This window comes from Halyomorpha halys, unplaced genomic scaffold (genome assembly GCF_000696795.3).
Source record: "Halyomorpha halys isolate HHAL.00 unplaced genomic scaffold, Hhal_1.1 Scaffold556.1, whole genome shotgun sequence".
NCBI classification, from domain to species: Eukaryota; Metazoa; Arthropoda; class Insecta; order Hemiptera; family Pentatomidae; genus Halyomorpha; species Halyomorpha halys.
In genome coordinates, this window is record NW_027105572.1 from 9,370 (window position 1) to 33,704 (window position 24,335).

At 31.1% G+C, this 24,335-nt stretch overlaps 3 protein-coding genes across 6 annotated transcripts in view; 2 read left to right on the forward strand and 1 right to left on the reverse strand.

The window, feature by feature from the left end:
* Window positions 1-1,561, reverse strand: part of LOC106684210 (NAD-dependent protein deacylase Sirt4) — a 7,920-nt gene extending 6,359 nt beyond the window's left edge. The window contains exon 1 of the mRNA XM_014426153.3: window positions 821-1,561. Within this exon, the coding sequence (XP_014281639.1) occupies window positions 821-1,405 (585 nt within the window). The 5' untranslated portion in view covers window positions 1,406-1,561. The remainder of the gene's footprint in view (window positions 1-820) is intronic.
* Window positions 1,562-3,450: 1,889 nt separating this feature from the next.
* LOC106684212 (RRP15-like protein) lies at window positions 3,451-9,849 on the forward strand. Of its 2 annotated transcripts, none has more exons than XM_014426156.3 (5): window positions 3,451-3,625; window positions 5,410-5,865; window positions 7,328-7,413; window positions 8,134-8,308; window positions 9,722-9,849. In XM_014426156.3, the coding sequence occupies exons 2-5, from the start codon at window positions 5,422-5,424 to the stop codon at window positions 9,836-9,838; spliced, it is 822 nt and encodes a 273-aa protein (XP_014281642.1). In that variant the 5' UTR covers window positions 3,451-3,625; window positions 5,410-5,421; the 3' UTR covers window positions 9,839-9,849. The 2 variants fall into 2 exon arrangements, with proteins under 2 accessions (XP_014281642.1, XP_066908189.1); XM_067052088.1 differs by lacking the exon at window positions 3,451-3,625 and adding an exon at window positions 4,409-4,557.
* Window positions 9,850-14,387: 4,538 nt separating this feature from the next.
* LOC106684211 (cytosolic iron-sulfur assembly component 2A) lies at window positions 14,388-24,329 on the forward strand. 3 transcript variants are annotated; one of them, XM_014426155.3, is made up of 6 exons: window positions 14,388-14,663; window positions 16,051-16,130; window positions 22,167-22,356; window positions 23,440-23,591; window positions 24,010-24,131; window positions 24,201-24,329. In XM_014426155.3, the coding sequence occupies exons 1-4, from the start codon at window positions 14,399-14,401 to the stop codon at window positions 23,538-23,540; spliced, it is 636 nt and encodes a 211-aa protein (XP_014281641.1). In that variant the 5' UTR covers window positions 14,388-14,398; the 3' UTR covers window positions 23,541-23,591; window positions 24,010-24,131; window positions 24,201-24,329. The 3 variants fall into 3 exon arrangements, with proteins under 3 accessions (XP_014281641.1, XP_066908197.1, XP_014281640.1); XM_067052096.1 differs by having other exon boundaries at window positions 24,010-24,109; XM_014426154.3 differs by having other exon boundaries at window positions 24,010-24,329.
* Window positions 24,330-24,335: the final 6 nt, after the last annotated feature.

Below are 24,335 nucleotides of genomic sequence, written 5' to 3' on the forward strand. Positions count from 1 at the left end.
CATTTCGGCAATCCTCAAGGACAATCTTCAATATAAATTCTCACCTTACATCAAAATATAAAAATTGTTTTGTACATCTTTTTGAAAATTCATTATATATATATATATATATTCGCTGCTTTAATGTATTAATAATTATATTTGTATAAGTCCTGGTTATAATTATATTTAATATTTACTACAATATAACTGTGACCAGTAGTTATTTGTGACCTTGATCTCATAGATGAATAATAGCTCACAGCAATAATTCTTTCTTAAGGTCAGATTTATTAACTTACATGAACATGGAAATAGCTAAAGCCCAGAAAGACACTGAAAGTTAGAATCCTATAGTCACACAGGGCAAACACATACCTCCACAACAATGGTCACCAACTCGTGTAAGTCTGTTGACCAACAAATCAGAAATCGAACCATTCACTGATAGCCCCTACCTGAGGCAAAGGGAGTAAAATCTCTATTATGCATCAATCATAGCTTTAATTGCTTTCGGTAATAACTTTCACAATAACCTTCTAAACAGAGCTGACAACTGTTTAGTTGTGTGCTTTAACTGAAATGGGAAATTTATATCTCTAAAATGAGTGGAAGTTGACGAATGCCATCAGGGAATTTTAACCATCGTTTTCAGGAATATAATGTGATTTAAATTTTATTTTTTAACACAGCCACATACATTAACCTAAATACAATGAAGGAACACATAATGGTGTCGGGTTAAAATGGTCGGATACATAACCCTGTAAGTACCATAACTTTTAACATACTAAATATAACTCAAATAATATGAATTTAAAAAATAAAACACGAAACATACCTCATCTACATCAACATCACCATCAGGATTAGTAACACAATTTTCAATCAATATCTCACTATTCAACTTCCTTAAAGTGTCTTGAAACACTTCTCTATCTGTAATCATACCACAATTTAAACACTTAACTTTAAATGCAGTACCATGAAGTTCAATAACATTTTTACTTTCGGCTTTAAAATGAAGATTATCAACATTTTGAGTAATTATACAAACCAACTTCTTTTTAACTTCCAGTCTAGTTAATGATAAATGAGTAATATTAGGTTTTTTCTTGGAAAAAGTGGGCCATCCAATATAATTTCTCAGCCAATACCTCTGTCTGATAAGACTGTCTGAAACAAATTCACTATGCTGAACAGGCCTGTAAGGTATTAATCTTTTCCTAGAATAAAGTCCAACCTCTTCAGATCTGTAGTCTGGAATTCCACTTTCAGTTGAAATACCAGCACCAGTTAAAACCAATAACTTTTCACTGTTATATATAAATTCTGAAAGATTTTTTACATCATAATCAGATACAGGTGAATGCTTAGGGACACAATGGAAACGTTGAGAACTTAATTTTAAAAACAAACTAGCCATACTATAAAACTAATTGAAATGTCAACCCATTTGAGAATCGAACAAAATCAAAAGAAATCTGATGTCGTTCAGTGATGCGTGGTCAAATACAAAACCATTTTTGGAAGATTCTAAAAATAAATCGTTTGCTCCATTCAAATTTAGAAACTTCCATGATCAGTGAAATGATATTTTTGGGAAACAAACGGTAGTTTTCGTGTACACCCTTTTATAGCTATAGTTGTGCTAATTTGAGCTACTCAGTTTCTGCCACTCTAATAAGGGCAGTCTACGGATGTAAACGCCGATTTTAATGAATGGAACCTTTTTGGTGATAATAGGTCGAAAAAGTTTCTATACGTATCTCAGGTTTTGTGCCAATGCGCCCTAGGAGCCGGGAAAAAATATTTTATATAATTAAATCCATTTTTTACGTTATCGTTTTTTGTCTCTTCTCAGTATGGACTTAAACACCCTTACATAACCATCGATGTATTTTTTGTGTTATTAAGAAAATATTTTTGGTGGTATTCAATAAATTTAAATTAAAAAAAAATATAAAATCAGAATACTGGAAGTAGATAGTTGACAGTATGAAGTAGATAGTAGGATGATAGTCCGGGTGGCGATTAATTAAGTACAAAATTGTAGAAACAGGTTAACATTAAATAGTTTTTTCTAATATTTTGTACATTTATTGACCACCACCCGGACTATCTTCTTACAATCAAAATCAAAATACGCTACAGTAAAGAATGCAAAAAGAATTCTTATTGGGGAAAAAATAAGCCAGATCCGTTTTTGGCGTTAATTAAAACTCTTATAAAGAATTTTTAGAGGAAGATAATATTAGAAATCTTTGGGTGAATTTTTTTTCTCGACGATGTTTAGCGTTCAAGTGAACGTTGATAGCTCCTCAGAATTTTATCCAAATTCAATGTAAATGCAACTGTTGGAAAGTTGAACTTTAGTTCTTCCAACCTTTTAGGCCTCTAAGACATTCAACAACCAGTATATTCACTAGCATTTACTTTTTAGTAATTATCTCATTACCACTATCAAATGCTAGAATAAACGCATTGGTAGAAGATTTTATCAATTTTATTTAGGATAATTTAGACGCCCATATTGTTACTTCTATCACTATCTATGAAAGTAAACTAGCAGCAAAAAGAAAACATTTTTTTCTAACTTAATTTTTACAGAACTATTTGACTGAAGGAAACCTAAACTTCATTCAATTACAGTGAACAAAACAGGAAGTGTTTCGAGCTCAATAATAGCTAATGTCAAAGTATTTTTACCTGCTAAACTCAAAAATTACCGTGAAACAATTTAATTAGTAGTGGTTTTAGAGATCCAGTTATATAGTGACAATTTAATCAAAATGTTTAGATAATGGGGAACTCTGTGACTTGGAGGACGATACTGTTGTACAAGCTGGTTTTTCTTTCCTAATTCACACAATCAGAAATTGTAAGTCTTACTTTATATAAGATAAAAACATGTTCGATGGCAGGGACACAATAAATTTCATTGAAGTGGAAGTTAAAATTGTACCGAAAGTGGCAGAATAATCCTGATCATGAAAAAACTTTCCCCCCTTGCTTTTCAAATACGTTTTACCCTTTTTAAAATATTACAAAAAAAAAAAAAAGAGAAAAAAAATTCAAATTAAAATAACGAAGTTACATTGCACTATTTTCCTGTATACTCGACCGCTCTAAGGATAACTGTGGTGACATTTTTATATTTTTTTTTTAGCCCAAGAAGGGAGCCGTGAATTTTTTTAGCCCAACATGGGGCCATGGCTGAAAAAATTTGGGAACTTTCTGTAGATGGAACCATGCCGTAGACTATGGTTGCTATCTTTACTGCAGTCGTCCCACAGACTTTCTTAAAGCTATTAAATGCCTTACAAATTAACTTCAGTCAACGGTACAATCTATGGAATACTTCAAACCCAAAATTAAAAAAAAAAACTTTTTCTAGTTACATGTTCCATTAGAGTTAAGCAAAGCAGCAATATAATCAATTGTTAACTGTATTTTCTACCTCTTTGGTGCACATGTTAACCACGTTCGGTTCTTATTTTCAAAACAAGTTGAGGTAATATGTGATTGGTTAGTTATGGAGTTACAGTTCATGAATCAAATTAGTTAAGTGCACATTGCCAGTGAAATTATTCATTTTAATTGTGCAATTTAGCCTTGTTTATTTTCCTGCAGTTGTTTTTAAGTGGTAAGTAATCTGTTATTTTTAATTTGTCTTAATTAAATTCCCCTACAATAAAAAATTTAGTACTACTATTGTAACATCCTATTATTTATTTTTTCAGAGCTTTAGTTATATGTTTAGTTTTATATTAGTAGTATTATTTATTATTGCAATTAATGTTCTAATGCTTCTACTGATTATATTAAGTACTTAAATAAACTTTTGATTTGGAACACTTTAACTTTACAGGAACTCTAATGATGATCTACTCAAGTAAATAATTTGTGGAGTCCCAGTGCGTTAAAATGTCCCTATTCAGCATTTGCTGCTTTTCCCTTTCTCAAATCTGCCTGGTTTTTTATTATAAGTTTCTTACAAAATATGTTAACATTTTACATTTATTGTCACTTTCATTGAAACTTCCATTAAAATTTTGTGATAATTTATGGCCTCGGCGATCCTTACAAAATTCTACTCCTGACTTTTTATATTGCAGATATTTATAAATTAAGAACATAGTGACAACTTCAAAGAGCCTCATAACAACTTATTTTCTTTGTCCCATTGTGTAATTATGTATGCAAAATAATTGTCTATGTATTTTCACTTCTTAGTTTAGATCATTAATATTGGGTACTAGTTCTCTAGAACTACTCCAACATGGCAGGTTGATGTACCCCTAGAAATGACGATCCACCATTTGTTTGTTTGTCTCTTGAGTGGGCACACTTTAAAAACAACTGTTTCCAATTAGAGCAGTAATAATAATTATGCGCATTATAATTCATAACAATAAGACATTCTGTGTAAGTATATTCATGCCCACCTGTCATGTCGGTATAGTGCTTCTGAAGTGTTTCTAAATATTTTTTGGGATGTTTTATTTCATACTATATTTGAAGGTAGAAAAAATTGTGATTTTTCTAAAACTTTGATTCAATGGCTTACTATACGATGTAAGTAATACCCATTTAAATAAATAATTTTTATTACATTTAACATTAGAGTATTAAATTTTTCGACATACTATGCATTTATTTTTGTTACATAAAGACAATTGTATAGTAGGACTGTAACTGTACTCTGTTGGACACAGGTCAGATTAAGAAACTGTTTCTGGTGCAAATTTCTCTGTCTAGGACCCGTTTGGTGTTGTCTTAACACCACTCATTAACAAATTCATCACAACGTTTTTAACTCTCTTACTCAATTACTATTAGGTTCTTTTTGTATACCTCATATTCTTATTCTACCAATGAAGTGGCTGTATTTGAGGCACTAAATATTAACCGTTATCAGTGTAATTTGAATTTTGTTCTTTATTTTTATTTTTGCGGTATACTTATATTTATTTACCTTTTGTGTAGAAAAGAATGTTTTACTTAATCAGTTAGTATTTGGTATTGCTTTAAGTGGTTGATCGTAATGTATATAAATGAAATTATTTCTTATAAATTATTTTAAATTTTATTTGCTTCTATATAAACATAGTCAAGAATAGTGAACAGTTCTGAAAGAAAATTCATAAAAGGTTAGTTTACATTAAAAGGAAACATTTAACTAGAAATATTCCTTAACAATTAGTGTGGGTATAAATTATTTTATTCAGCTGAACCAGCAGATGGGTTCAATTTAATAATGTTTGTGATGTGTTGAATCTATTTTAACTGACCACAGTGTTAGCTTATAAAAACATTCCTTTATTAATTTGATTCTGAATTATTCCATTGGGTTCTGTCTGTATAACTATGAATTACACTTTTCTTTCATTTAATGTTTTTATTTATTTCCTTCTTTTTTTTTTTCAGAAAAAAATAAAAATGGAAGGAAAGCTCAATGAATTAAGTGAAGAAGAAAAGGAAGTTCCAAATACACTAAGTGAGGAAGACAATGAAGTTTCTAATGAACTAAGGGAAGAAGAAAATGAACTAAGTAAAGAAGAAAATGAACTTTCTAATGAAATAAGTGAGGAAGAAAATGAACTTTCTAATGAACTAAGTGAGGAAGAAAATGAACTTTCTAATGAACTAAGTGAGGAAGAAAATGAACTTTCTAATGAACTAAGTGAGGAAGAAAATGAACCAAGTGAAGAAGAAAGAGAAGTTCCTAATATTGGTTTGGCCGATGTGTTGAGTAAAATTCTAAAGACTACTAAACCTCGAAAGAAAAAAACTATTGTTTTAGCTAAGGCCAAGAAATTATCTGCTAAACAAGTAATTGAGCCTGTTAAAGAAAAGGAATCATTGTCTAATAATCAAATGAAAGTAAGTTTGTAAATTAACTAACCACATCATATTTATAGTTATGGTCTTATGCTAAAGTGTCATGAAATACTTTGTTGTGGATCTTTATGTGCTAGTTAACTGTTGGCATGTGATGTTTTTATCTATATTGATTATATGTTACTGCACATGGAACTTTAGTTTTCTTTAAATCTTTAACTAATGAATTTAAAGTTTATATTTATGGTTGTCTAATAAAGCTGTGAAACTGATACTTGATCAGTCTTAAGTAAGTTAATGTCAGTGATCAATTTCTGTTTAAGTTTTGAAGTCTATATCTTTAGTAGTTAGTTAAATATTTTTTAACTTCCAGTTACGTGTTGCTTAGAAATGTAGTTTGTTAGAATTTTATCTATGAACTATTTACTATCACATGTAAAACATTGAAACAACAACTAGAAAAGAGTTTAAGCTACACTATTTTTAAATTTTATTAGAGCTGTGAGGGGAAAAATAAATGCTTGAAGGTGGTCTGTTAAGAGACGAAAATATTGTATTTTATTCTAATGTTGAAATATTGGCGATTATGAAAAAAATTTTGGAGTAAAATGGCTCTTGAACTTAATCTATCTATCAAGATCATTATATTAAAATTTAAATAATTATTCCTTGAACCGTCCCATTGTATATTGAAAAAACTCTTCTACTCAAAGACAGGGATTTTCCCTTCTCTAAAGCTCTTCAAAACTTGTGGGGGTCAAAGTCTTCAATCCATAAGTAAGAAATCTTCTGATAAGGACCTTGTGGAGGAAACATTTCGTGCCTTGGATGATGGCCAAAATAACACTTGTGCTTCACAATATGCTGGCTGATTTCATTTTTCAGGGCATTTCATCAATTGGTTTCATGTTAATTTGCTGTACTTAGCATTATGCTTGACTTCACCTTCAAGAATTTGTTAAGCTTGTTTGAAAGTTCTATTAATTCTTAATTCAGCTTTAGTCTTCTTATACGATCTTGTAAGTTTATAATATTTTCACTTTTGTTGGTAACAATAACATTATCAGCTTGCAGTTCTCAGTTTAATGTAATTTTCTCCTATTGACCCCTCTATCACTCAGATTTGATCTTTCAGGGTATTCTCCCTACTCATGCCCCCTTACAATTTGACATCAACTGTGCTGATTGTTTCTTTGTTATTTTCGGGTTTTATCCTTCTCCTTTCTCACCTTGACTTAGGTCTTATTAATTGAAGAGGTATATATATAAGATGAATTAAGTACCTCAACTAATGCATGTAAATCCTAAAGTAATATTAATGAATATCTGAATTGACTACAGTTAGAATGCTTTAATTGATAAAATTTTGTAGTATTTGTATCCGGAATGAATGTTCACCATAACAAATTCAATAATTTAAATAATTACTTTTTTTTCTATATGTCATGGTTTTCGATGTTTGGTTCAGTTTTAAGTTTCATTATTTTTAAATTTTACTTTACAGACCTGTGAATGGATAGTAAATGGAAGGATGAAGCCTAATCCTTTACAGAGAAATTATGAGAAACGTCTGTTAAAAATTACTACCAGGTGAGAATAAATTACTTAGAATTAAATAGGTTTTTCTTTTTTTTGGGGGGGGGGAGGAGGAGTGAGGTAATGCTTGCTAGAAACCTTCTGAATTTCTTCCCCCTTCTCTATATGACTCATTAAATATGTAACAAATTTTATTATCAGTTCTCAAGTTTGTTTTAACTTCTTTTTCACAAATATTTCTTAAAAATATCTCCAAAAAAATACATTTCCCACGGTTCCTTCGACCTTTTTGATGTAACATCTACCTTAAAGTGTATAACTAGAATAATAATGAAACAAGGTTAATACAATTCATGCCCATATTTTGGATAGTTTTTACAAATTGATACATTTTTTCTACTTGAAAAAAAAAATGTATGTGTTTTTGTGTGTGTTTATATAAAAAGGTCAGTAATGAAAATAATTTAAAAAAAAAAAAAATGGTTTAAACAGAATAAAAATGAAATCGTTTCTATACATTAAATTTCTGTGCCAGGCAAAATATCAATACATCCATAAATTAAAAAAATAAATATGTTCCTGGTCTTATACTGTAATAAAGTATAATAATTTGTCATTTCACCCAAATTTTATCATTCATCTGAACTTTGTCTTCATTCCAAGCCCTTCACTGATCCCAATGATTAAACAGTCTGCTTCCTAATTAAAAATTAATATTCTATTTTTGATTCATATTCTGTTAAAATATATAACTTCTGCTTTCTTTTTTTTCAGTGGTGTTGTCAACTTATTTAATGCTGTTAATCAATGTAAAATTAAAAATGGAAAATCTGATACCCTAGTTAAAAAAGACAATTTTAAATTAATAGATAAAAGTAAATTCTTAGGAATATTACTTAATGGGAGCTCTGTACCAAACAAAGAAAATTCAGAACATAATGATAATGATGTAAGTATTTTTCATTTACTTATTGTTCAGTTTCTCATATAAAAATAGTTTTTCTCTCTTGCTCCAAAGTTCATGCTGATTTTCACTGCCTAAAACATGCTAATACAAAATGTTAGTACAGTTTATGTTATTAGACATCCCTATATTATTAGAAGTTCAAAGTTATCATGAATTAGCCCATAGCAGTGGGCATACATTTGGTTTTCGTAAGGTAAATTCTAGTATTTCATATATTGTTAAATGAATATATTGTTCTTGGAGGACAAGAAAACTTCCGAGGAATGTACTCAGAAAAGAAAGGAATGTAGATTTTTATGTTGCTTAGATTCAACTGCAATGAAATATTTTATTGCATATGCTTATTTTTACTTTATATAACCAACCTCTTTGCTGCTTTCCAGGTTTTGATGTAGTGAAAGTTTTGTACAGACATTTTTTTATGCAAATTTTATAATAAATTCTGTTGAATCCATCTTTGGTCTACTTTTCTGTATGTAAAAATTATTTTTTTATTTTGTTTGTGGGCTACCAAAGCTACTACATCTTCTATTAACCTTTCTGCCTCTATTTATAAATTACATTATTTTACTCAAATTTTGCTCTTAACCTAATATCAACTTTGGAGTAGTAGTATTTTTATGAATTTATTAATTATTTTATACCAATAAGAGATGTGAACTCTAACAAGATCATAAGAGAAAACAATTCTTATCTTTGTAAGAAAAATTCATCATCTAATATTTGGAACACTCATCTCAAAGTAACTGAAGACTAAGTGTAATATAAGGGATGTCTGTGAACTAAACTCCTGGTACTGGTAATGGTGAGGGAACTAGTCCAGCAATTGTGCCCTGTGGCCCTTTTTACCAACTCCTGACAGCTACTTTGAACTTGCCGCTGTGCACTAACCAGAGTGGAAGTGTCAAAATTCATTTCTCAGGACAGTCGAGAAATAAATATTAACTGCCCAAGGCAGAAATAAAACTCACAATGTTCCAAACTCTTATGGCTGGGACCCATGCACCATGGTACACAGCTGTCATGTCCCTCCGAACTAAACTAAGATCAGAGATAAATGTCATTAAGTATATCAACTTAGCGAAATAGGGTTGGGATGGCACTATTGCTCAAATCCCAATTGTGGAGATAGCTAAGATGTGGCAGAAATTGAGACTGCCGGAGGAAGGTCACCTGTAATGCCCAAGTCCAAGCAGCTTGTAAAGTTTATATTTATTTAACACCAGTTATAAATCTTTTAATATTATTTAAGGAGCCTATCCAACATATTTATTTCATAAAATTCTTATTTAGATTAATATAATGTACTATAAACATTATTAGTTTAAAAACAATTTTAAATATTTTTATTAAATACAATTTTAACATTTTATATTAAAATGCATTATTTTTCAGATTGAAATGGATGTTGATAAAGAACAAAATAATGTAACTTGGGATGTTCTAAAAAAAGACTTCGGTAGTAATACAAAATGGAGGAATTGGGATCAAACCGTATCCAATAAAAAGTGATATTAAATTAATTTGTATTTCAATACCTTCCCTCATCCAAAATGATCTCCTTTTCAAAGTTGTTTTTAATGTTCAGCCCGCTGGGCATGTTGGAAGGTGAAAGTAGAAAATACAATGCAGTCCCAGGTCCCATGCAGATGTTCTTGCTGACGTTGGGATTGAACATGTTAAACTACTAATGATTGTATGATATTATTATTCATTAACTCACAAGGAATATACAAGTAATTTTTTTTAAATAAATGTATTTATCTATATTTACAATTTGCTTATACTTGTAAGACCCTTATTGTGGGTCAAAATGTCGGCAATGAATAAATAGTTGAGAACTATTTTTTGTTTCTTCTTTACATCAGCTCTGACCATCTTCATATTAACTTATGGTCAATCATTTACATATATAATATTTTAATTATGATTTCATTGGGTAGTTAATCGTAACATTTATTATTATTTTATTTATTATCTTATTTTATGCTCGTAACTGTGAAAAACTGTTTCAATAATGATTTTTTATCATCATATCTGTCTTGTACTTGTTACCATGAAGCTTCTACTGAAAAATAGTTTAATTGTAATATTACATCATTGGGATATTCATCATACGTAATTATATACTGAGGTGAGATTCTTTCAATGGAACTATTTAATAAAAATACCTTTATTAATTTTACAATGTCCTGGGGTCTATCCTATTGATTGTATCTGACAGTTGTAACTGAAATTTGCATTGAATAATGAATTAGATTATATTTTACATCCTAATATTTACCTTGTACTTGTACCTATGAATTTTGCACTGAAAAATTGTTTTAATTACGATATTACTTTATCTAATATTTATTTTTAAGTTGTACTTGTGCAGTTAGCACTGACTAATGGTTTTAATTATAATATTATTTCATCTTTATATTTATATTGTACGTTTAACTGCGGAATCCATTTCTGAAATACTTCATTGTTGCACTATTTTTATACTTCTGGGTGTTCAAGACTAAATTAACTCAATGATTTCATTTAATCTTGAATTTTGGCTGAAAATGTGTTGCACATGCCTGTTACTAAAAACCAGTTATTAGAAATGAAAATTTCAACTTACTGAAATTTAAAGCACCACTAATTTTTTTCAATATTTTGCTTGTAACTATTTATCAGCATAATCTAACTGTAGTTCTGGTACTGATCTACTATATTACTGTTTCATCTTTTTATGACTTCTGACTTCAAAATCATTAATTATTCTTCATAATCACTAATTTTATTTCTTGTAAATTTTAATTCAATTTGTTCCTAAGATAGTACCTAGAAGCTATGATTTCGACTAGAGAACAGGGCATTTCTCTATTTAGTTTTGTTCACATTGTAATGTAAGGTCTTACAGAAACATTTAACGGAAATGAACTTAGATTTTAACTTTTGTGAAAAAATGTTGATTATTATGTAATGTTCGTTGCACGTTATCTTTAAACTAATACAGCTACTGCATGTACCGAATATTGAATAAAAATTAAGGACCATGAAGTGGGATAATGATAATTAAAGAGTCTTCAATGAGTATAAGGTAACTATTGGTGAATCAGTGAAAGGAAGATGACATCTGCATTGTTCAATGAGAAATACAAGAAGAACGAGAATAATTGAGAAATGGTTTAAATAATCTCTCTAAAGGTCTCAATACTACATGGTCATTCATATCCTAAGATTAAAAAGGTATATAGGACAAACAGTGAGTTACTAAGAAGGCACCAGTTTTTCGACCTTCAGTCTCCAGATATTGTAAAGGACATCCTGGTACAGATCCGATGGGAACATTAAAGCACCACTTACGTGGTCTTGAAATTATCATTTCGACCAGATATTTACATCTTTTAGAAAACATTGAGATTGAGGGGGGTTTTAATAGTGAATTTATTTGGGTTCATCCAGGAAGTATCCTTGAATTAGTTTTATTAACAATATACATATAGTGATTTAGTATTTAGGGCAAGTGCGCTAGGTATTGACTGGTCATTGTTTGTTTTAAATATTAAGAGTGTGGTGCCAACAACCATTTTAAAATTGGTCCGAGTTGTAAGTTGAAGGCTTAGATGACAACTGGTGCCAAATGTAAAATGGTTAATGGCACCAAACTTATAATATTTAAAAACAAATGTTGCCCTGTCAATCTTGTGCACTTAAAAAGGCTAATTTACAAAAGACTCAAACGACTTGTCAATGGCATTCCACAGTCTCTTGCACCAGCACTAGAAAGAAACTGTATTTGTCATAGTTAAAGAAATTGAAACTTTGCAGTATGGCCACTTTTGAAGTTTTTAGAGTAAAAGCTATGTCTTAGGGCTAGGGAAAAAGACAGATCTGGTGTAATGAGCAGCTGATAAAATACTAATAATGCTACTACCCCGTTTGAAGCGAATATTTTGAGAGGAAATAAACTCCTACGCTACAGACACTTTACAAGTAATTGAATGTAAATTTGTCGTGTTGTCATATTGACTTTGATAGGCTATGTCGGGGTTGGTCCAGGGATGTGATTCAAAATCAGAATGTCTCGAACAATACGTGTTCAGGGTAGAGCGACAGGAAGAGAATTGATAGAATAGGATGTGGTGGAGAGTAAATCGACCAACCAAATACGATTGGCTAGTTTTGAGAGCATTAGCCCATAGGAATATAGAAGATTTCATAAATAACTCTCTTTAAATACCAAAATAGTGTTATAGGATTCTGTCCTCCAGTAAAGTTTGTTAGACGAAGGTTCCCCTCGAAGTGAATTGCTGAATCTTAACTTAAAGCTGAAATGATATTTTCCACTGGAGCAACGTAATTACTTATTACGTAATCTGTTGCCTAAAAATAGTCTTATAAATTGATTGAATTGTCTTGTTAGAGTATATCTAAGTCATCTGTCCCTTTAAAGTAACGAAGCATTCGTTTAACCGTATACCGATGTTTCATATTAGGCTTGTCCAATATCTGAGACAGCACGCTAACGGCATACGAAGTATCGAGTCTCATAGAAATTGATAAGTATATCAGACTACCTACCAATTCGTGATAAGGAAACGACTTGTACAAATCTTCAGTGGAGATTTCTACGAGGTGGTCAGAATCTTCGGGTGTCAGCTCAAAGTTTGCTTCATCCATTCCAAACTTGTTGATCAGCTTTTCTCTGTATATTTGCTTTCTTGAAAAATCTGAACCATCTTTTACATGATATAAGTCAACATCTAAAAATCTCTTCGACTTATAACTAATGGTTGCTTTAATTATTTTCTGAATTTATAGAAAGAAACCGTCCAAAATCTCTTGATTTTTAGCAGCTACCAGTCCATCGTCTATATACAAATTAAAAATCAAGAAATGATTCATGGAAATAAATAAACACGTATCCTCATCACTACAAACCACCCATAACTCTCCAAAAATCAACAAACCGCTTTTCCCTATATTTAGATGCCAGTTTGAGGCTTTTTTTCTTTAGCCGACAAACCCGTGCCAAACCATCACTGAAACATTTCGGTGGTCTCATTTAATTTCTTCATCAGTGCAAAGTAGGGTAGTTATAACACTCAAAATAATGTAAGGGAGTTCTTTTCAGCCACCTACCACGCTAAATCCTGATTCGAAGAGGTCTTATGTCACCTTTGAAACATTAATTTAAAATGGGAAGAGAATAATTAAATTAGCTATATCGAGCAACAGTAAAACGTGGCTAAAGTAGAAAAACGACATGAATGTTAATGAAAAATTGAAGTAAATGTTACTAGTTGGTATACGAAATACAAGTAATTTTGAGGTTGTTATTTTACTACTATTTGACTCTCCTTTTTTGTAAGTTCCAGAGACTGGTTCCCTTTAGACTTGTTTCTAAAGAGCCATGGAAGCTGGTTCCCTCCATTCCTATACCTCCAAGGTCTTGAGACTGATGGCCTTTCGCTTACGTATTCTATTCTTTTACAATGACGTGAGATATTCACTTCTCACCAGCGTTCTGGTAACATCGAAGGACTGGTGTCCTTTCGGTTTACCCGCGTCTATCCTAGTTCTTCATTATCCTCCCCCATATCTTTTCTATCTACCTTCTTACATTAGGTAACACTTAAAATTATTGAAAATGCAGTGTCGAGGCCTTCTGTGAGATCATAGGAACCATCGATACATTCTATTTGATAACTTCACTTCGTTGACGACTTTTCTGTATGTAAATATCATTTAATTAATTATTCTATTTCTGTTTTGTTTTTTTAGTTTAAAAGATGAACCATAGCGACCTATTTCATTTTATAAAAAAATATCAGGTTTAAAGATATCTTTTATATACAATGTATTGTCATATTTTCAGAATATATTTTTCAAAGGTTGAACATATTCAGAGAGTTATCAAATGCATAATAATTTTTTAAAAAATAACATTTACTTCATAATTAAGTGGTACAAAGGAATATGATTTATCAATTAGCTTGGATATTTATGATCAACTTAAACTTTGTAGAATTTACGTCAGTGAGGTTCACAGAATAGTGTTATACTTATATGTAATTTTTGTCGCTTATTCAATGAATGTGTGAAGCTCTTAGTATTTTGAAATTTGAAGTTAATGTTTATTTTGCTATAAGTTTTTTTTTTCACATATATTTTTATCAGGAATTGATAGAAGTTTTCAGTATGTTTACCCCACTTGTAAAGCGTTTTAAGAATCTGGTAACCCGCTCAGATATGTCGATAAGAGAAAGAATGAAAAGCTGTGATATGGTTAAATATTCATGGCAAGAAAATAATAATATTGAATTGTGTACACCAGAAGAATTGAAGCTAACTGTATATGGTTAGCTTTTAAAAATATTTTGTTAAATCCGGTTTTATTTATAGTTTTAATGAAATATTGATAATTTATAAATTCAAATAATGCATAATTTCTCTTTTTTTTCATGGATATAATTAACTCTATTGCTAGAAATTTTAGTGCTTAGTCACATTCTTTCTTAAATAAAATAAGTACACTATAAATATGAACAACCTAGTAAAGAATAATTTTGCTTCAAGATGAAAATTTTGGCTGATCATATTTATTATGGAATTAATTGAAGTTTTGTGATTGGATTTTTTTAATTTTTTTTTATTCAGTAATATAATTTCTTCTCCATTTAAAAACTTTTGTATCTACTGTTGTGTAGATATATGTAATATTAACCTCACTTAATTTTTTTTAATTTCCTCTGTTTATGACAATTGAATAGAAGATCAACAAAAATGAGATCCTGGTCTTTGTACATATTTTCTATATATACAGACATACAGGCAACGTTAGCTCAGATTAAGAATGTTCATTTAGTGTTGTTATACATGCACAATACTCTAGTTCCATTACTTATTTTTCCAGTTAAATGTTTAAATAACATATGTTAGTATGATATTACAATCAGTGTTAAACCGTTTAAACTGAGGAGAAGACGGAAAAAACACTATTTATAAACTGCACAGTTTGAAAAAAAAGTGAGAACATCAAATATAGTATATTAAAATGTTTCCTACATTGTCCACTATCAGTTTGCTGGCTTGTCAATTGTTTTGATGAAGTACTGTTACTAAGATATTGCAGCAAATATTACTGCAATATACTAAGAAGGGGACTAAAGGAATATAATTAATTCTTTTAAAAAATCAGTAATTTGTTCGTATATAGATTGTTATGTTATTTGTAAAAGATTTTATTTATAAAATTCTGCTTAGCAAGATTTTATTATTATTATTTGATTGCATTACATCCTTTTATCTTATTACTAATATTCTTACCCTAGGAACTCTATCGGTTAAAAATTAAACTAATATTTTGTTCAAAATAAATTATAATGTAGATTTAAAAAGAGAGATACTGATTGGTTTATGTTCTCCAAGAGGAGAGAAAAAGGATATTACAAAATTCAATTGTACCATTATTTTCTATAGTTTTTTTTCCGATCATGGTATAGTTATTTTGTTGGATTGAAGCAATTAATAGAATTTAGAAATCAATAATTAAAACCTTATTTACTTCTGTGTTTTTATAAGGTTTATGAAAGAAAAGAGTTGACATTTTTTTAATCCTTTAACTTAAAAAAATAATAAAATGAATAACACATTGGATAATTTTTGTGAATAATTGCAATTTTTTAAGTGTAGCCTATCCTGTCCTCTATTATCTCATAGTCATTGCAATTTTTTTTTTATTCCAGATATTATACGCACAATAAAGGATCCTGAAAAACCATTTACTCTCGAAGATTTGAATGTAGTTTATGAAGATGGTGTTGAGGTACTAAAAGTTTATTATTTGCCATTTCGTAGATTTATTGCAGCAGAAATAAATTTATTTTCTGATTTGTTTATTCCTATATAAAAATAATTATTTAAAAAGTTCTTAAAATTTAATAATCATGTATTCAGTTTTATATAAAAAAATTATTAAAAGTAAATTTGATGGGTAGTCTTATGTTTGGTGACTAAAATAAGGCTGAACTTTAGTAGAACGAGGGAACAGGTGAGTTACACAAGCTTTTAACAAACTTACATAAGTACAGCTTTTCCAAAAACATGAGGTATCTTACAGACTTCTTTTTTGATATATTTAATATCTTTTTAGTTCAAGTTTTGTCTTTCTCTTTGTTTAGTTTATATTAGTGCATTACATATATTGTTTGTATTTTAAATTTAATTAATTAAATGTTTTGTTGTACTAATGGTCATTTCAGAGATGAATTCATGATATCAAATTAAGAAGAGATTTTATAATTTAAAAAAAATAAATTTCAATTCAATATTACGCATCCAATTGAATCTTCTCCTATTCCTTTGTGATAATTTTTATAGAGAAAATGCCCCAATATACAGGCTCACTCTTCCTAAACTCTTTAAAAATCACTTAATTTTCACTGGGTGATATAAGTGGCATGTAGTCTATCTTGTTGATTTTCTAACCACCTCTTGTATACCAACTATGGAATTTTATAACTGAATCAAATTCCTATCTATTTTTTATGGATTCTAATTATTAATCGGATTTTATGAAAATCATATTGGGTACTTGATTTATCTGACATATCCTGAAGGCGTAAATTGCCAAGAACTGATAAAATTGTTGATGGTTCTTGACGATTAGTATGCAAAAGGTGCAAAAAATCATAAAGAACCATATCGTTTCAAGATTCAGTTTCCCATAAGAATCTGTCATAACTAAAGCATTTTTTAATGGAGGCTTCATTATCATTAGAACCATTATAGTCTTTTCGGCCAATCATGGAAACTTAATTTATGAAGAAAAATTCTTATAGGAATTGTGTTCTAAAAATTTTGTCCTATACATTTTTACGTAAATAATTGTTTTCAGTTTTTGATGCATCAGATCAATATAAAGACTCAGCAAATAAAAAAAGTACCACATATTAATTTGTCAAAATCTGAAATTATAGACAAATATAAACCATATCTTTGCAAATTCCAGGGTCCTTGCGGTAATTTGGAGAAGGATAGAAAAGAAACAACAAACTCAAAAGATAGATCAATTACCACTGTTATGACCCAGTAAAACTCAAATCCAAACATGTCGGGACAGCCTATATATGTATGAATTTATGTGTGTGTATATATAAGTTATAGCCCGAGTGAAATGTCAGCTGACAAAGGCCGTCAGGTGATCAACCAGATCAGCTGATTGAGATGTATATATAGAGATGCTGAATACAATAATAGTCAGTCTTGTTTACGCATTCAGAGAGTATTCTTCGGACAACCTTTACCTTTTTTATTAGTTTTTCATTGCCAACACGTAACTGGTGCTGAAACCCGGGACTTTTGGAAACCATAACAATTTTTAGTCTTAAAAAAAAAATTTTTTCACTCTGAATTATGGCCGGTAACGGAATAGTGAGAGCAGCAGTTCTGAAACATCGAGGGTCAGAACTTCACCAACCCATTATACTTCAGCCACTACCGGAAGTATCTTTAGCGCAAGCTCATGCCACGATGCTAGAATGGATCAAAGTCCACACAGCAACCTCCCAGGACTTAAGAAAAGCAGTTTCCGACCTGGAAAGGTTTACTGGGTAGACGGGGGAACTAAGTCATTTCCTAAAAGGGGATGATCAAATGATGAGGCGAAGACAGCTGAAAACCTGCTCGACAGTGAGAATGCTGAGGCATTAAGGGCAGCAGTCGCCTGCAGAGTGAAAAGAACTATCCTCAATCAAATCCAAGCTGATGAGGAGACACCCTGAAGCGTGATATTAAAGAAGGCATTTGGAGGAGGATGGTAAGCCCCAGAAGAGGATATATTTATAGGGAGACGTAGAAACCGAGACAGTCTGATGGGCAGTATGCTGCGGAACTTATGGCACACTACAACAAAATCATGATAAACTCAGCGAAATGATGGAGACAATTCAGGTACAGTGTCGGATGCAATTCTTACCCAATGTACTAAAGATTTATTTGGCAAAAGAGCTAGGAAAGAAGGAGGGAATGCCGAGAGAACGCTCCTTCGTTGAGTGTGCTCAGGAACTAATAGACACAAGCGCCCGGGAACAGGAATCAAGAATGGACATAGAAAAACCGGCTGGACGAAAGCTAGTTACAATCGCCCGAGGAATAATTCAGTTCCTTGGAGAAGAAGAGAGCACCAGGGAAGTGGGAAAGAGAGGACAAGATACCCAGAGAGAAGAATGGGTCAAATAAAACCAAGAAGCAGCAGGTGCTGTGAGGACCGAAAATGCCATGGATGCGGAAAGATAGGGCACTTGATGGCACAGTGCTTCCGTACCCGATGTTTCAAATGTGGAATAGAGGGACATATAGCGAGACAATGTCCATATATGTTTCGGCAACAAAAATCGAACCAGGTAGAATCGATGGTGGTGAATGCCCAACGTGTGAGGAGGAGAAGGATCTCTCGAAGGTCAGAAAGATCTGCAAGTGAGAACACCAACATGTCTGAAGCCCCAGAGGTTGAAGCAGAAGAAAAATGTCAGGATTCATGATGGACAACAAAAAAGGAGGAACGTGTGGAGACAGTGGTCTAAGGGGGCTGGCAGGACGAAGGAAGAGATCTGAAGAGCATATCCTTGGAGTGGTGGCCGCACATTGGTAAGCCACAGGATCAGACGAGAGCACGGCGGGCTGCCTATCAGGGCGGAGAGGGAGGAGGCGTGACCTTGGTGCTCACAAGGAGTTCCAATACCATTGCATGCAGAGAGGCCCTGGAGAAGATGGATGGCGGAAAGAAGGCGCTCCAGGTCCAGGAGTGTCAATGCCAGTTAATCACCCTGGGGGGCTCTGCAGCGTAGAGGGGGAAGTGGAAATTGAATTAAGTAAACAGGGGGCTAAGGAGAATCATCTAATGGTACATGTAGTAGGAAAGATGTCCCAAGACTACCAAATGATTATTGGGCGTGACCTGCAAGGGTACAGAATCATGGATGTAAGTGTAATATCAAGATTGGAAAGAAGAAATATATCTGCCAACAACTAGTAGGAGAATCTGAAGCAAGGATAGGAGCTATTAATCAGGGAGGGTACTTGAAAGACCATATCATGAAGGAATGTGATAACATTTTTTTTAGAGAAGGGGATGTACTAGGAGCAACAGGAAAAACTACATGAGATTCCGCTGAAAGAAGACAGGGTTATCAATGTGAAGGAGAGGTGGTACCCAAAAGTGCCCCGTCAACATATTAGAGAGGAGATACATAATTTGCAGAGCCAAAGAATTATAGTAGATAGCACATCTCCCTTATAATAGTCCGTTACGGGCGGTCAAAAAGAAGAGCACACCGGTAGAAAACGGAGAGAAATATAGAGTAGTGGTCGACTATTACAAAGTAAACGAAAACACGGTAGATGAAAAGTACCCCTTACCCCGGTTCGAGAATATTTTGGATAGATTGAGCGGGGCTAAAATTTTTAGGCGATTTTAATTTTGAAGGTGGGGTACCACCAGATTAAGATGCACCCAAAAGACTAGCACAAGACGGCATTTAATTTTGAGAGAGGCTACTATGAATTTTTATTAGTTTTTCATCGCCAACACGTAAGTTATATATATATTATAATATTCAAAAAATAAAGTAATTTTTATAGTTTTTACTGTTCTCACATCGTAAGTGTAGCTTGGGTTCAAATTAAAAGCTTTAATATTAAATAGATAATACAATTTTATTTAAATTTTATAACATAGACTCAGGGTGTGTTTCTAGGCAATCAGAACAGGCACTTTTCTACTAATAACATCTTTTACAAATGTATTTAAATTTAGATAGTAGAAGAAACCTAATTTCATAGAATCTTCTTTTGATCATTTTCTCAACAAACTAACACTGACTGTTGGCAGTCTTTCAGCAAACAAGCACTAACGAAACAAAGCATTGGTACTCTAACAGTTTTCAACTCACTTCTCATCCACCAGTGTGTGTTGTTTGATGATCCAAACAAAGAGTCCCTTATTCTTCTTGGGTGACTTTGATGTCTTCTTTTTCAAGATGTCTACCCTTGAGCTGTTCAAGAAATGATGAGGACCTCTTTCATCCAGGAAACATCATTTCCCACTCATGCCTATGCAACAAATGCTTTTCACCAACCGTGATCTTTCTCTCGATGTTCTATGTCAACATCAATTGTAGCACAACAGTTTTGAGTTTTTGCTTGTGGTTTTCTATATGAGCATTATTATTTAGCACTTATTCTTGACGTCTATGTTTTCTTAAATGTATTGTAATTTCAATTATGATAGGAAGTTAAAATATATTTGAATCTTAACATGGCTGTGATTCAACGGACTTTTTGCAGGACATGTGCCACCATCTTGGCTTTGAATATCTTTTGTGACTGCATATTTTACTGATCAAATAAACAATACTGAAACGATATATATAAAATAAAAACATAACTAAAATCATTTATATATAAAAATCAACTATTGATTAAAAAAGACGATATTACAATATATATATATGTATATGTAGGTATATATTCGAACTTAGACAGACCAGCAAATATAAGCGTGAACAGAGCCTTCTACTCATTGTGAAGAATCTGAAATCTCAAAATATCTGTCAAAATCTGAAGCTAACATTCCCATGATAAAGCCAAATATAAGGCTGTGAGACCTGGGCTTTAAAAGATACCCTAGAAAGCAGAATAAAGAGATTTGAACGGAAAGTCTTCTGTACAGTTACAGGAGGGATCAGAGACTATCACATGATACGAAGGCAAGGAGGTTAAAATGGGCAGGACATGTGGTTCGAAGTAGTCCATCAAGACGCCTCTTCACCACAATTGGTAAGAGACCACTTAAGAGGCCAAAAAAAAAAAAAAAATGGATAGATAGAATCACCAAAGATATGAAAGAGCTGAATGCTGGAAACTGGAAAGCAGTATTCCAAGACAGGCAGGTGTGGACAAAGCTGGTTTAGGGCAGCCAAAGATCTACAGGGTCTGTAGAGCCAACTGGAAAAAAAAGGAATATGCATACAATGTACATGTGCATTGTAGTGATGGCTTATTTCCTACCTAAATAGAAACTTTAAATTTATGTGAAAATTAGAAGTGAAGAATGTTTTTTGAACTGGTGTTAACACAGTGTGACACCAGGGCCCTGTTTCATAATAAAGTACAAACTAATACTATTAGTCTTGTAGATTTATCTTAATTCAATTAAACAGACTTGTACAGCAGTAACTTGTAATTTAGTATTTTTCCTGTAATATCACTAATAGTCATCCCTATCATGAAAAAAATAAGTATTATTATTATTGCTACATTAGTTTCTACACTTGTACTATGATCTAATACTATTAGCTTTCATTATGAAACGGGGCCCAAAAATTCACGTTGGGACCAGTGGTAGGGTGGGGATGGCCTTTCTTTAAGTTATAACCTTTTTACTTAAGAAGTTAAGTTTATGGGTCTTTACTAGAATGTACAAATGAAACTTTTGTTCCTGAGGATGGCATAAAAGCAGAAACATAGAGCATTTTGTTTATAAATTAAAAGTGGTTAAATAATTTTACCTTTAGATTTAACAAATATACCTTCACCTTAAATAAATTTCATATAAAAATACTTATCTAATTGAATACAACACATCTAGTAGATTAGTTGCACCTAACCAAGAACACAAAAAGAAAAGTAGCTAACATTGTGTATTTAATTTTTATAATCTATAATAAAGAGAAAAAATGAAAATAATCCCCTGAAAAATCCCTAGAAAAGCATTGGTTTAAATTAGTTTTCTCTTTATTCATTTTTTTATTAATTTGGTGATTTACAAGATGTGAAAAGTATATCCTGTGGTTTATTTTAGGTTTCTAGAGGTTTGAATGGAGATCAGTCTGTATATCTCATTACAGTTGAGTTTAAGCCCACAGTTTCACACTGTAATCTCGCTACCTTGATAGGGCTTTGTATTAAAGTGAAATTGAAACAAAACCTTCTTATTAGACACAAGCTGAAAATCCATGTCAAAGAAGGATCACATATTACAGGAGATGCAGGTAATAAACAAATAATTCTCCCTTAAATAATTTTTATTGTCACCAATAAATATATATGTATACATTTTGATTTCAATATTATGAACTAAGATATTATGTATATGGATGGATTGATTATGTATACATGCATATTAGTTCCTGTAGCTTATAAAATAAATTTTATTTATTCAATTAAGTAAAAAATTAATATTTATTCTATTCATTTTGTTCTTTTTCCTTTAACTTACATTGTTAGTGTTTATATCTTTTGTAAATAACTTTCTTTCTTATAAGGTTTGTATATCCTTTTGTATAACTCATATAATTGTATTTTAGTGTAGTCTTTCCTTACTTAACGATGTTGCTATCTATATTTCTTTCTATCCGGATGAAGTTCCTGCAAAGTGGGTGAAACATGGTGTATAATGAATAGTTTTTGTATTATTTTGATAGACACCTGGACCATATTCCTTCATTAATTATTTACAGTCTACTAATAATCTTTAAATGTATATACATCAGACATCCCTAAAAAAACATGAAACTATGTTCTAGGGGTTATGGAATAGATATAAAATGTATCTCCTATTACTTCTAATGGCTTTCCATACATTGCAAAAGTCTATTATTCATGAGGAGGAGTTAATTAAAATACATATTAAAAATATACCTAAAAACCCTCATAAATTAAAATATGTTTAAGAGCTTATTTATGAATGTGTTTCTATTTGGGATACTTTAGTGCATTCCCCATTGCTACTTCCAATTGTCATAAGAATGTTGGCATGCATGCCTACAATCACATCTGTAAGTATATAAAAAAACATTGCTTTACCTTGACTGAACACTGTAATGTTTGAATTATCAAAAACAACTGAATATAGAAAACTGAGTTTGTAGGGTGGGGACTCAGTAAGAATGAAATTGAGTAGTAGCACATTATTAGAGGATGAGTCCTTGAGTGATATTTAAATATAGCTTCTAAAGTTAAATCCTTTATCAAATAAATTTTTTTTCTATTCACTACTTCTGCTAGTAGCCAAGGATGTTAATTATAATGTTTATGTGTGTATATTTAAAATAATTATTAAATATATTTTTCAGTCAATAAACAAATAAATGACAAAGAAAGAGTTGCTGCAGCTATGGAAAATAATTCACTGAAAGAAATGGTTGATAAATGCATTCAAGATATTGATAATTAACTAAATAAAAATAAACATAAATTTTTGTAAATATGCTACAGTGTTAATAAGGCAAGTAGATAATTTTTCATTTGAATATTACTTTTTAAAATTTTATTTTAAAGTCTTACATTTCTGGGCATTTATTGTGAATAATAAAATAGGGTAATTTTGTCACTCATTCATTAATATTAAAACCTTTAATTATAATCAATTTAACACTGTTATACCTTGCTATCATAACAATCTGTTGTAATGAAAGAGTGACGAAATAGGGTAATTTTAACTGAAACTAGTGACCTGGGCAGAAAAGCCCGCAAAAAGTTTTTAAAATATTTGATGTGAGTGTAAATTGGTTTTTAAAATTGTCTTTGAGGATGGCCGAATTGGCTTAAGCATTGGACTTGTAAGGAAATAAGAGTGTTTTGAGACTTCACTTTGGATACATTTGATTTTATTTAAACAATTATTATTTTTTTTTTGTTTTCAGATTATTTAAACTTTTAATGGTGAGCAGACATGACCAGAAAATTTTTAAAAATATTCGTTCTATGGGTTTATATTACTGAAGGCTGCTGTTTGTTTAAGAAGTAAAGAATAAAGTATTTAATGGTTAGTGATAACTAGCATAGTATGATGTATTTTGTTTTGGTTTTAAATAAAACAATTTTTGTTGTTTAGAGGAAACTGTACTTAAAGTAATGACTAAGCAACAGGAATGTCTCCAGATCAAGAAAAATCATTATACTTATTGTTTTATTGTTATATTTCATAATATAATTAACTAAATTATTATGAGTTTTTTTTCATAATATA